This window comes from Staurois parvus, unplaced genomic scaffold (genome assembly GCF_062004578.1).
Source record: "Staurois parvus isolate SC_StPar_1 unplaced genomic scaffold, SC_StPar_1.0 ptg000559l, whole genome shotgun sequence".
Taxonomy (NCBI): domain Eukaryota; kingdom Metazoa; phylum Chordata; class Amphibia; order Anura; family Ranidae; genus Staurois; species Staurois parvus.
In genome coordinates this window covers 342,866-357,184 of record NW_028318355.1, presented here as the reverse complement: position 1 = coordinate 357,184, position 14,319 = coordinate 342,866, and the positions used below count along the sequence as shown (strand labels likewise).

The 14,319-nt window shown below is 47.7% G+C and overlaps 1 protein-coding gene across 1 annotated transcript in view; it reads right to left on the bottom strand.

Annotated features, from left to right (window-relative positions):
• Positions 1–7,112, bottom strand: part of LOC149450916 (OTU domain-containing protein 7B-like) — a 138,741-nt gene extending 131,629 nt beyond the window's left edge. Inside the window, exon 1 of the mRNA XM_089691266.1 lies at positions 6,953–7,112. Within this exon, the coding sequence (XP_089547392.1) occupies positions 6,953–6,965 (13 nt within the window). The 5' untranslated portion in view covers positions 6,966–7,112. The remainder of the gene's footprint in view (positions 1–6,952) is intronic.
• Between the last annotated feature and the right edge of the window lie 7,207 nt (positions 7,113–14,319).

Here is a 14,319-nt window from a genome sequence, read left to right as displayed (position 1 = left end):
AGAGACCAGCCAGGGGGCACCATTCCTCCCACCGACAGCAGCCACGGGCACCATTCCTCCCACCGAGACCAGCCAGGGGGCACCATTCCTCCCACTGACCAGACACCATTCCTCCCACCGACACCAGCCACGGGGCACCATTCCTCCCACCGACACCAGCCACGGGGCACCATTCCTCCCACCGACACCAGCCACGGGGCACCATTCCTCCCACCGACACCAGCTACGGGGCACCATTCCTCCCACCGACACCAGCTACGGGGCACCATTCCTCCCACCGACACCAGCTACGGGGCACCATTCCTCCCACCGACACCAGCTACGGGGCACCATTCCTCCCACCGACACCAGCTACGGGGCACCATTTCTCACACCGACACCAGCAATGGGGCACCATTCCTCCCACCGACACCAGCAATGGGGCACCATTCCTCCCACTGACACCAGCAATGGGGCACCATTCCTCCCACCGACACCAGCAATGGGGCACCATTTCTTACCCTGATACCAACAATGGGGCACCAATCCTTACCCCGATACCAACAATGGGTCACGGTTTACTCAATTGGAATGTTCTACTCATGCTGGCCACAGACCGGCTCACTCAAAGTCTGAAGGACAGTAGACTGGCCCTTTGTTTAGAAAGTTTGGACTAGGGTATCCAGAGAATGGCATTTAAACAAGGACCGACAGATCTCATGAACCAGCAACTTACACAAAATACAGCTGGCTTCTAATTTTTGCACAATTTCTACTTTTGCCATTTTCCTTTATTCCAAAAAACATCAGTCAGACTGAATGGTTCCTGAATTGTACAAAAGACATGCCCACCTTGCAGCTGGAGGGCTGTGTGGTGCCAATACATAGTCTAGCAATGACACCATCCATTAAATAGACACATTATCTTCTACATATCTGTGAGTGAGCTTTTCAGTATCTGGACTACAAGCCACACTAGAGGCAAAGGCCAGGACTAAACCCAAGCCAAACCTCTTCTTTAGCAGCTTGAATGACCCTCTGGCCAGGAATCACAGAAGACTTCATTAGCATTCCTTCAAATAACAATGCACCAGCACCACCCAACACACAAAGGATCCATCCAACTTATTACATATTACAATGAGACCCTCAACAATAGGCAGACCTGGGTTAAATTCACAATGGATAACCACTTGAAAACTTGCACCCTCCAGACAATTCTCACTTACCTCCTAAAATTCAGCAATATTTGCTCATCACCTCCCACCTGTTTGCAGAATCCCTTCATCAACCTGATGACAGCTCCAGCCACCCCAACCGAATGCAACGTACAAATAACAATCCTTCTGAAGGCCACTTCACCAGGAAGAATCCTCCCCGATGCCAGAAGTAGACAGAACACATTCCCTGCATCATATAAAACTGTAAAGATCCTTCCAGCTAGAAAAGCTGTACTGTCGTATATAGAGATTGGCCAACCTACAGAAGATATCCCGCAAAACGTACAATGGTCTACAAAAGAGTACATCAAAGCAATTCCCTAAGCCAACTTTTGAAGCTGTGGAGCTGGCTCCTAAATTCCATATTATTTGTCCACCCAGTCTTACGACTACGCTTGTAGTCTTGTTGGCAAACACCTACAGAAACGTCATTTGAGGCCGACTACAACCCTCTCCTAAATAGGAACTTAACCTAAAATGTGAAGTTCCACACATCCTCTCCTCTTCTTCCTCATAGTAAACTGTTTTTTCCCTGGGAGCGAGTACCTACGTCTAGGTTCCCTCCCCACCCCTTGCCCGCAACCTTCTGGTATACATCACGTCCCAGGAGACTACAAGACCATTCAGAACGTGCACCTTGTGCAGTGCGAAGCTGGCTTTTAAGCACTAGAAAGTCACAGTATATAGTGTGGATGGTGCAATAGCTGGGTATTCAATGGGTCAATGAGCAAAATCAAATTTAGTCCCAGCACCAGGAATTGTGGAGGCAAACAAGAAGCACTCGGAAGCCAGCTCCTCTGAGATGCGAAGGAATCTCTGCAACAATAAAACAAACAGCACCACCCTAAGTACAACATGGCACTAACCTCACTCCTAGCCACTGGTGCCTGGCGCTCCACGGCTCTAGGAGGCTTTCTGGCTCCTGAAAACATAGCAGTTTTGTCAGTCCCGCCTCCGAGTGGAGCAGCAGATTCCCAGGGTTCCATACAACCTTACGAACTGTGGTGATTCCAACCCTTGGCGGTTCTGGGAAGCGCATTCCCTTTTTCCTAAATGTGAGTCCTCCTAGAACAGAGTGACAACCCAAAAAGAGTCCTCCTAGAATAGAGTGCCAACCCACAAAGAGTCCTGCTAGAATAGAGTGACAACCCACAAAGAGTCCTCCTAGAATAGAGTGCCAACCCACAAAGAGTCCTCCGAGAATAGAGTGCCAACCCACAAAGAGTCCTCCTAGAATAGAGTGACAACCCACAAAGAGTCCTCCTAGAATAGAGTGCCAACCCACAAAGAGTCCTCCTAGAATAGAGTGCCAACCCACAAAGAGTCCTCCTAGAATAGAGTGCGACCTACGAAAGTCCTCCTAGAATAGAGTGCGACCTACGACAAGTTCTCCTAGAATAGAGTACGTCCTACGACAAGTCCTCCTAGAATAGAGTGCGACCTACAACAAGTCCTCCTAGAATAGAGTGCGACCTACGACAAGTCCTCCTAGAATAGATTGCGACCTACGACAAGTCCTCCTAGAATAGAGTGCAACCCGCAAAGAGTCCTCCCGCAATACAGTGCAACCCGCAAAGAGTCCTCCCGGAATACAGTGCAACCCGGAAAGAGTCCTCCCGCAATACAGTGCAACCCGCAAAGAGTCCTCCCGCAATACAGTGCAACCCGCAAAGAGTCCTCCCGCAATACAGTGCAACCCGCAAAGAGTCCTCCCGCAATACAGTGCAACCCGCAAAGAGTCCTCCCGCAATACAGTGCAACCCGCAAAGAGTCCTCCCGGAATACAGTGCAACCCGCAAAGAGTCCTCCCGCAATACAGTGCAACCCGCAAAGAGTCCTCCCGCAATACAGTGCAACCCGCAAAGAGTCCTCCCGCAATACAGTGCAACCCGCAAAGAGTCCTCCCGGAATACAGTGCAACCCGCAAAGAGTCTTCCCGGAATACAGTGCAACCCGCAAAGAGTCCTCCCGGAATACAGTGCAACCCGCAGAGTCCTCCCGGAATACAGTGCAACCCGCAGAGTCCTCCCGGAATACAGTGCAACCCGCAGAGTCCTCCCGGAATACAGTGCAACCCGCAAAGAGTCCTCCCGGAATACAGTGCAACCCGCAAAGAGTCCTCCCGGAATACAGTGCAACCCGCAAAGAGTCCTCCCGGAATACAGTGCAACCCGCAAAGAGTCCTCCCGCAATACAGTGCAACCCGCAAAGAGTCCTCCCGCAATACAGTGCAACCCGCAAAGAATCCTCCCGGAATACAGTGCAACCCGCAAAGAGTCCTCCCGCAATACAGTGCAACCCGCAAAGAGTCCTCCCGCAATACAGTGCAACCCGCAAAGAGTCCTCCCGCAATACAGTGCAACCCGCAAAGAGTCCTCCCGCAATACAGTGCAACCCGCAAAGAGTCCTCCCGCAATACAGTGCAACCCGCAAAAGAGTCCTCCCGCAATACAGTGCAACCCGCAAAGAGTCCTCCCGCAATACAGTGCAACCCGCAAAGAGTCCTCCCGCAATACAGTGCAACCCGCAAAGAGTCCTCCCGCAATACAGTGCAACCCGCAAAGAGTCTTCCCGGAATACAGTGCAACCCGCAAAGAGTCCTCCCGCAATACAGTGCAACCCGCAAAGAGTCCTCCCGCAATACAGTGCAACCCGCAAAGAGTCTTCCCGGAATACAGTGCAACCCGCAAAGAGTCCTCCTGGAATACAGTGCAACCCGCAGAGTCCTCCCGCAATACAGTGCAACCCGCAGAGTCCTCCCGGAATACAGTGCAACCCGCAAAGAGTCCTCCTGGAATACAGTGCCACCCGCAGAGTCCTCCTGGAATACAGTGCAACCCGCAAAGAGTCCTCCTGGAATACAGTGCAACCCGCAAAGAGTCCTCCTGGAATACAGTGCAACCCGCAAAGAGTCCTCCTGGAATACAGTGCAACCCGCAGAGTCCTCCTGGAATACAGTGCAACCCGCAGAGTCCTCCTGGAATACAGTGCAACCCGCAAAGAGTCCTCCTGCAATACAGTGCAACCCGCAAAGAGTCCTCCTGGAATACAGTGCAACCCGCAAAGAGTCCTCCTGGAATAGAATGCAATCTACAGCGTTCTCCTTAAATAGAGTACAACCTACAAAGAGCCCTCCTATAATAGATTGTGACCTACGACAAGTCCTCCTAGAATAGAGTGCGACCTACGACAAGTCCTCCTAGAATAGAGTGCGACCTACGACAAGTCCTCCTGGAATAGAGTGCGACCTACGACAAGTCCTCCTGGAATAGAGTGCGACCTACGACAAGTCCTCCTAGAATAGAGTGCGACCTACGACAAGTCCTCCTAGAATAGAGTGCGACCTACGACAAGTCCTCCTAGAATAGAGTGCGACCTACGACAAGTCCTCCTAGAATAGAGTGCGACCTACGACAAGTCCTCCTAGAATAGAGTGCGACCTACGACAAGTCCTCCTAGAATAGAGTGCGACCTACGACAAGTCCTCCTAGAATAGAGTGCGACCTACGACAAGTCCTCCTAGAATAGAGTGCGACCTACGACAAGTCCTCCTAGAATAGAGTGCGACCTACGACAAGTCCTCCTAGAATAGAGTGCGACCTACGACAAGTCCTCCTAGAATAGAGTGCGACCTACGACAAGTCCTCCTAGAATAGAGTGCGACCTACGACAAGTCCTCCTAGAATAGAGTGCGACCTACGACAAGTCCTCCTAGAATAGAGTGCGACCTACGACAAGTCCTCCTAGAATAGAGTGCGACCTACGACAAGTCCTCCTAGAATAGAGTGCGACCTACGACAAGTCCTCCTAGAATAGAGTGCGACCTACGACAAGTCCTCCTAGAATAGAGTGCGACCTACGACAAGTCCTCCTAGAATAGAGTGCGACCTACGACAAGTCCTCCTAGAATAGAGTGCGACCTACGACAAGTCCTCCTAGAATAGAGTGCGACCTACGACAAGTCCTCCTAGAATAGAGTGCAACCTACGACAAGTCCTCCTAGAATAGAGTGCAACCTACGACAAGTCCTCCTAGAATAGAGTGCAACCTACGACAAGTCCTCCTAGAATAGAGTGCAACCTACGACAAGTCCTCCTAGAATAGAGTGCAACCTACGACAAGCCCTCCTAGAATAGAGTGCGACCTACGAGTCCTCCTAGAATAGAGTGCGACCTACGACAAGTCCTCCTAGAATAGAGTGCAACCTACGACACGTCCTAGAATAGAGTGCGACCTACGACAAGCCCTCCTAGAATAGAGTGCAACCTACGACAAGTCCTCCTAGAATAGAGTGCAACCTACGACACGTCCTAGAATAGAGTGCACCCTACGACAAGCCCTCCTAGAATAGAGTGCGACCTACGACAAGCCCTCCTAGAATAGAGTGCGACCTACGACAAGTCCTAGAATAGAGTGCAACCTACGACAAGCCCCCTAGAATAGAGTGCGACCTATGACACGTCCTAGAATAGAGTGCGACCTACGACAAGTCCTCCTAGAATAGAGTGCAACCTACGACAAGTCCTCCTAGAATAGAGTGCAACCTACGACAAGTCCTCCTAGAATAGAGTGCAACCTACGACAAGTCCTCCTAGAATAGAGTGCAACCTACAACAAGTCCTCCTAGAATAGAGTGCAACCTACGACAAGCCCTCCTAGGATCGAGTGCAACCTACGACAAGCCCTCCTAGAATAGAGTGCGACCTACGACAAGTCCTCCTAGAATAGAGTGCAACCTACGACACGTCCTCCTAGAATAGAGTGCAACCTATGACAAGTCCTCCTAGAATAGAGTGCAACCTACGACAAGCCCTCCTAGAATAGAGTGCAACCTACGACAAGCCCTCCTAGAATAGAGTGCGACCTACGACAAGTCCTCCTAGAATAGAGTGCAACCTACGACAAGCCCTCCTAGAATAGAGTGCAACCTCCAGACAGACCTGCTAGAACAAAGTTCAAACTACAGAAAGTCGTCCCAGAACAGAATGCAACCTCTAGAATAGAACGCAACCTACAAATAGTTCCCGTAGAATAGAGAGCAATCTAAAAAGAGTCCTCCTAGGACAGTGTGCACCCATATAAAAAGTCCCCTGGGACAAGTGCCAGGCTCCAGTAAACGCCCTCTACTGCTTCTACCGAGCCTCCGATCAAACTACAGACCCCCTCCCAATGTGCACACCACAAAGAGTTCCCGATAAACAATCCTCCTCAGTACCCGGGACAGAACACCAGATCCCAAATCTCAGATCGAACCACCGACACCCCCAAACTTAATCGTGTAACTTACAATGTGATCCCCCAAAACTTAGTTCCTCCCAGAACATTCCTCCAGATCTCCCAAGACCACCAGGACACCCCCAGACAGAGCCTCTGGTCACCCCCTGACCCTGGAGACCCTTCTACACTTGTGCAACCACAAAAAGTGTCCCCAGGAAGTGAGTGCAACCTGGAAAAGTTTCCCCCTAGCTTGGATAGTCCACAGAGACATCATAACAAAGCAGACTGTCAAAGAGCCCCCAGTGTCAGAGGAGAAACAGTTGTAGGTAGGACCCCATCTCCCAACCAAACTACAGAGCCCTCCCCACCCCCCTCCTCTGACCAAACTACAGACCCCCACAACCCACAGAGTGTCCCTCCTCTATAGAAGTTCCCCAGGACCACTCAGCATCAGCACCAGCCCCCAGGACCTCCCCCACCCTCTCATACCAGTCACAGACAGAGCCCCCCACCCCCCACAGGGCCCCCTCACTCACCCTTGGAGGTCATGGTGTCCCCGGGGGTGTCAGAGTGCGCTCCTCTCCACTCTCAGGCCGCACGCTCATGTCCTTCCCTCTCCCCCAGGCCGGGCCGGGGCACAGCGCTCACCACCCAGCCAAGCTCCCCTCACTCTGACCTCCCTCTGGAGGAGCTCAGCCCAGTGCTGCGCAAGGCACCACGGGACGTGTAGTCCGCCGAGCCGTCACGTGACGCCGTGAAGGCAGAAGTAGGAGGAGCTTACGTGCGAGCTCTGCGAGAGGGAGTGGGTGGAGTCGGCATGACCGCCTTGTAGGTGGGATCTGCCGCACCTCTGTGGGAGGAGTAGGAGGAGCTTTGCATGTATGATGAGTGGAGAGGTTTCAGCAGCCACTCTGAGAGTAGTGGGGGGAGTCTGCCGTCACGCTAAGAGTAGTGGGAGGGGTCTGCAGTCACGCTAAGAGTAGTGGGAGGGTTTTGCAGGTACGCTAAGAGTAGTGGGAGGGTTTTGAAGGCACGCTGAGACTAGTGGGAGGGGTCTGCAGGCACGTTCTGAGGCTCCTGTGCGGGAAGCGTGCTGAGAAGGATGCTGCGTTGTCAATGGCAACCAACTCTAAACTGTTCTTATAATAAAATAAAATTACTTTAACTGGCAGCTGAACTGTGTGGAAGTGCGACTTCAATAAGACGTTTTCATTTTGGCGCATTTTTCTTACATCAGCTCCTCACAGCATCGGTTTAGGGTTGCCATGACTACCTTGGTTCTTTAAGGCAAGGTACCTGGTACCCGTGGTGAAGCCTGACTCAGCTTTCCAGGATTCCCTCTATACCAGGCTGGGCTTAAATCATTCACATTGTAATATGAAGCACACCCATTGGCCAGAACAATATCCCCCAACCTTTTCATTATATACAACTGAGGCAGGGGATGGCGGGGACCCTCAGGGGTTCTGTCACTTACACAGTAAAGAGACAGTGACTCCGGACTGCCAGGGGCCCATTTGTAATGCAGCAATATGACCTTAGACTCTTTTCACCGGGGTGCCCTCTGTTCCAGCTGGACATAAATGTATGTGCCTTCGTTTACATCCATTGGGATCCACAAAAGACCTGGGCTCCTCTCACAGGGGCGCCCTCCTTTCCAGCTGGAAAGACCCATATGTACGTTCATTTAGATCCATTTACATCCATTGGGGTCCACAAAAGCAGACCTGGGCTCCTTTCACAGGGGCGCCCTCCTTTCCAGCTGGATGTACCCATATGTACATTCGTTTACATCCATTGGGGTCCACAAAAGCAGACCTGGGTTCCTTTTACATGGGCGCTCTCCTTTCCAGCTGGATGTACACATATGTACATTCGTTTAGATCCATTTATATCCATTGGGGTCCACAAAAGCAGACTTGGGCTCCTTCACATGGGCGCTCTCCTTTCCAGCTGGATGTACCCATATTTACGTTCGTTAGAACCATTTACATCCATTGGGGTCCACAAAAGCAGACCTGGGCTTCTTTCACATGGGCACCCTCCTTTCCAGCTGGATGTACACATATGTGCGTTCGTTTAGATCCATTTACATCCATTGGGATCCACAAAAGCAGGCCTGGGCTCCTTTCACAGGGGCGCCCTCTTTTCTAGCTGGATAGACCCATATGTACGTTCATTTAGATCCATTTACATCCATTGGGGTCCACAAAAGCAGACCTGGGCTCCTTTCACAGGGGCGCCCTCCTTTTTAGCTGGATGTACACATATGTGCGTTCGTTTAGATCCATTTACATCCATTGGGGTCCACAAAAGCAGACTTGGGTTCCTTTCACATGGGCGCTCTCCTTTCCAGCTGCATGTACACATATGTACGTTAGTTTAGATCCATTTACATCCATTGGAGTCCACAAAAGCAGACCTGGGCTCCTTTCACAGGGACTCCCTGCTTTCCAGCTGGATGTACACATATGTGCGTTCGTTTACATCCATTTACATCCATTCAGGTCCACAAAAGCAGACCTGGGCTCCTTTCACAGGGGCGCCCTGCTTTCCAGCTGGATGTACACAGATGTACATTCGTTTAGATCCATTTACATCCATTGGGGTCCACAAGAGCAGACCTGGGCTCCTTTCACATGGGCGCCCTCCTTTCCAGCTGGATGTACACATATGTGTGTTTGTTTAGATCCATTTACATCCATTGGGGTCCACAAAAGCAGACCTGGGCTCTTTTCACATGGGTGCCCTCTTTTCCAGCTGGATGTACACATATGAGCATTCGTTTAGATCCATTTACATCCATTGTGGTCCACAAAATAAGACTTGGGTGCAAACTTGAGTTCCTTTCAAATGGGCGCCCTCCATTCCAACTGAATGTAAATGTATGTGCGTTTGTTTACATCCATTCACATGTTGAATGTACACGTATGTGCACTTTTATATCCATTTACGTCCATTTGGGTTCACAAAAGCAGACTTGGGCTCAAACTTGGGCTTCTTTCACATGGGCGCTCTCTGTTGCAGCTGGATGTACACATATGTGTGTTAGTTTATAACCATTTACATCCATTGGGTTCCACAAAAGCAGACTTTGATGCAAACCTGAGCTCCTTTCACATGGGCGCCCTCCATTCCAGCTGAATGCAAATGTTTGTGTGTTTGTTTATATCCATTTACATGTATTTGGGTCCAAAAAAGGAAACCTGAATGCATACTTTGGCTCCTTGCTAAAGGGCACCCTCTATTCCAGCTGAATGTACATGTATGTGCATTCATTTATATCCATTTACATACATTTGGGTTCACAAAAGCAGACTTGGGCACAAAGCTGGGCTCCTTTCATGTGGGTGCCCTCTGTTGCAGCTGGATGTATGCATATGTGCGCTTTTATATCCATTTATATCCATTTGGGTTCACAAAAGCAGACCAGGGCTCAAACTTGGGCTTCTTTCATATGGGCGCCCTCTGTTGCAGCTGGGTGTACACGTATGTGCGTTCGTTTATATACATTTACATCCATTCAGGTCCAGAAAAGCAGACTTGGATGCCAACGTGGGCTCCCTTCACAAAGGTGACATTTATTCCAGCTGAATATACACATATGTGCGTTCATTTATATTCATTTACTTCCATTCAGGTTCACAAAAGCAGAATTGGGCACAAACCTGGGCTCCTTTCACATGAGTGCCCTCTTTTCCAGTTGAATGTACGCATATGTGCGCTTTTATATCCATTTACATCCATTTGGGTTCACAAAAGCAGACTTGGGCTCAAACTTGGACTTCTTTCATATGGGCGCCCTCTGTTGCAGCTGGGTGTACACGTATGTGTGTTCGTTTATATCCATTTACATCCATTCAGGTCCAGAAAAGCAGACTTGGATGCAAACGTGGGCTCCTTTCACAAAGGTGACCTCCGTTCCAGCTGGATGTACACGTATGTGCATTCCTTTATATCCATTTACATCCACTGGGGTCTAAAAAAGAAAACTTGAATGCAAACTTGAGCTCCTTTCACATGGGCGCCCTCTGTTCCAGCTGAATGTAAATGTACTGTATGTGCATTCTATTATATCCATTTATATCCATTTACATCCATCTGGGTTCACAAAAGCAGACTTGAGCACAAATTTGGGCTCCTTTCATATGTTCTAGCTGGAAGTACAGGTGCATTTGTTTATATCTGTTTGCAGGTATGCTTAGCACTTCCATTGATTTGGGACCCGCCATGAAACATACAATAATACAATACAATCCCCCCCCCCCCCCAAGATGTAGGAGGAGGAGACAGCCATTTCCACAATTTTTTTTTCAATCATATCCCTGTACAGCACTATGCCTTTTAAGTGCACTTTATAAAGAGTTTTGAACAGAAAATACTTTTTTGACATTTTCCTGACCTCCGGAACGGACTAATTGGTTTTCAATGCATTTACAAATTTTTTTTTATTATGTCCCTGTACAGTATTTTAGCCTTTAAAATGCGCTTTATAAAGAGTTTTGAACAGATAAGACTTTTTTTTTACTTTTTTCTGACCTCCAAAACGGATTAATTGGTTTTCAGTGCATTTACGAATTGTTTTTTAATCATATCCCCATACATTACTATGCATTTCTAAAGAGTTTTGAACAGATAAGACTTTTTTTTACTTTTTTCTGACCTCCGGAACGGATTATTTGGTTTTCAATCCATTTACAATTTTTTTTTATCATGTCCCTGTACAGTATTTAAGCCTTTAAAATGCACTTTATAAAGAGTTTTGAACAGATAAGACTTTTTATTTTACTTTTTTCTGACCTCCGAAACGGATTAATTGGTTTTCAGTGCATTTACAAATTTTTTTTATCATGTCCCTGTACAGTATTTATGCCTTTAAAATGCACTTTACAAAGAGTTTTGAACAGATAAGACTTTTTTTTACATTTTCCTGACCTCTGGAACGGATTAATTGGTTTTCAATGCATTTACAATTTTTTTTTTTTCATGTCCCTGTACAGTATTTATGCCTTTAAAATGCACTTTACAAAGAGTTTTGAACAGATAAGACTTTTTTTTTTTTTACTTTTTTCTGACCGAAACGGATTAATTGGTTTTCAATGCATTTACAAATTGTTTTTTAATCATGTCCCTGTACAGTACTATGCCTTTACAACGAATTTTGAACAGATAAGACATTTTTGTACATTTTCCTGACCTCCGGAAAGGATTAATTGGTTTTCATTTACAATTTTTTTTTTTATCATGTCCCTGTACAGTATTTATGCCTTTAATATGCACTTTATAAAGAGTTTTGAACAGATAAGACTTTCTTTTTTACTTTTCTGACCTCGGAAACGGAATAATTGGTTTTCAATGCATTTACAAATTAATTTTAATCATGTCCCTGTACAATAATATGCCTTTATAAAGAGTTTTGAACAGATAAGACTTTTTTTTTACATTTTCCTGACCTCTGGAATGGATTAATTGGTTTTCAATGCATTTACAATTTTCTTTTCAGTCATGTCCCTGTACAGTATTTATGCCTTTAAAGTGCACTTTATAAAGAGTTTTGAACAGATAAGACCTTTTTTGACTTTTTTCTAACCTCTGGAATGGATTAATTGGTTTTCAATGCATTTTCGAATTAATTATTAATCATGTCCCTGTACAGTATTTATGCCTTTAATATGCACTTTATAAAGAGTTTTGAACAGATAAAGGACTTTTTTTTTTACTTTTTCTGACCTCTGAACGGATTAATTGGTTTTCAATGCATTCCTATGGGAAACCGCGTTTTGGTTTCCGAATTGTTCGCAATACAAAAAGTCCCGCAGAACGCATTAAATTGGTAAACCGAGGTACGCCTGTATTGCATTGTATAGGAATGGCGAAGCTGGAAGTTATATAACATTTTGTCAGTGTAAATTATATTTCCTGTCTGTTGAGGCAACATTTGCCATTGTAATAACATTGCTACCCGCACGCTTGTCAATAATATTTTTTTTTTTTTGTAATAGCGAACTGCCAGGTATGTGTGTCTTGCTGCTAGAACAGTAAAGCTATTAATCATCTGTTATTCCTTGAAGATGTTTCCGAGATTGACTGACAGGTCAGGTAGTTGTATGCATGTCGTAAATCATTTGCAGTCAGTGAAGAGGAGGCATGCGGGGAATGTGGCCATTTAAAAGTAAACATAGAGGCTAACCTATCCCGTGCTGTGAAGTCGCTGCAAAGTGATCTGTGCAGCATAAAATGACTGGAGTAGGGGAGAAAGGACCTGTAAGGCTGTGTAAGTGGTAAAAATTGAGCCACACATTTACTGCCCTACAGCAAAATTTATACAATAGGTCATATCATATGTGACCCATTCGAGTGAATGGGGCTGCGCCACAATCATGACGCAGGTTGCAGCATGGTATTCTCATTCAAAATTCCTGTTCAGCTGCAAAAAAAAAAAAAAGGGCATTCAGGAGGTGGCAGTTCAGCTGGCAGCTACTGGACTACTACCCTCTGAAAAGCAAACCACTCCTCTTGTAAACGAGCCCTGACCATGCTGTCCATCTTTTAGATTCAAATCCCTATGTCCTTATTTCCTCCCCTGATGTCCCTCTTTTTGGTCTGATGTATAGATCTCCAATTGCTCACAGATATATGAACACCAGATCAGGGGCGGGCTGACCATTCGAGCACTCGGGCACTGCCTGAGGGCCCGGGGTCAGTAGGAGGCCCCATAAAATGCCCCTGGTACCTTTTATAGGTTTTTTTGGAGGTGTTTTGAGTGTGGGCAAGGACACAGGGGCCCCATGATCCCCAATTGCCCGGGGGCCCCATGAGTTGTCAGTCCGCCCCTGCACCGGATCTTCCTGAACAAAAACTATGAGTGTGGTCCATATAATGCAGGGTCTCCAATCTTTCAAAATAAAGGGCCAGTTTAATGGTCATCAAACTTTAGGGGGTCCGGAATGTGGTTAGTAGGAGTAGAAAATGCCCTGGCATTGGTGGGTGTAAACTGGCCTGGTGGTCAGTGGGAGAAAAAAAATGACCCTATAGCTAGTATCGGTGGGAGGTATTGTGCCCCATCGCTGGTGTCAATGGAAGGTATAGTGCCCCATCGTTGGTGTTGGTGGGAGGTATAGTGCCCCATCATTGGTGTCGGTGGGAGGTATAGTGCCCCATCGCTGCTGTCAATAGGAAGCATAGTGCCCCATTGTTGGTGTCATTGGGAGGTATAGTGCCCCATCGTTGGTGTCATTGGGAGGTATAGTGCCCCATTGCTGGTGTCATTGGGAGGTATAGTGCCCCATCACTGGTGTCAACGGAAGGTATAGCACCCCATTGCTGGTGTCATTGGGAGGTACAGTACCCTATCGTTGGTGTCGGTGGGAGGTATAGTGCCCCATTGCTGGTGTCAATGGGAGGTATAGTGCCCCATCACTGGTGTCATTGGCTGGTATAGTGCCCTATCGCTGGTGTCGGTGGGAGGTATAGTGCCCCATCCCTGGTGTCGGTGGGAGGTATAATGCCCCGTCAATGTTGTCAATGGGAGGTATAGTACCCTATTGTTGGTGTCTTTGGGAGGTATAGTGCCCCATCGCTGGTGTCGGTGGGAGGTATAGTACCCCATCACTGGTGTCATTGGGTGGTATAGTTCCCCATCGCTGGTGTTGGTGGGAGGTATAGTGCCCCATCGCTGGTGTCAATGGGAGGTATAGTACCCCATTATCGGTGTCAGTGGGAGGAATAGTGTCCCATAATTGGTGTCAGTGGAAAAATTAGTTCCCCATCTCTAGTGTCAGTGAAAGGAATAGTGTCCCTTCACTGGAGTTAGAGGCAGAATTATGCCTCGCATCAGTGGAAGGAATAGTGCCCCAAGGGCCGAATAAAGGCAAGCAAAGGGCCACATTCAGCCTATGGGCCA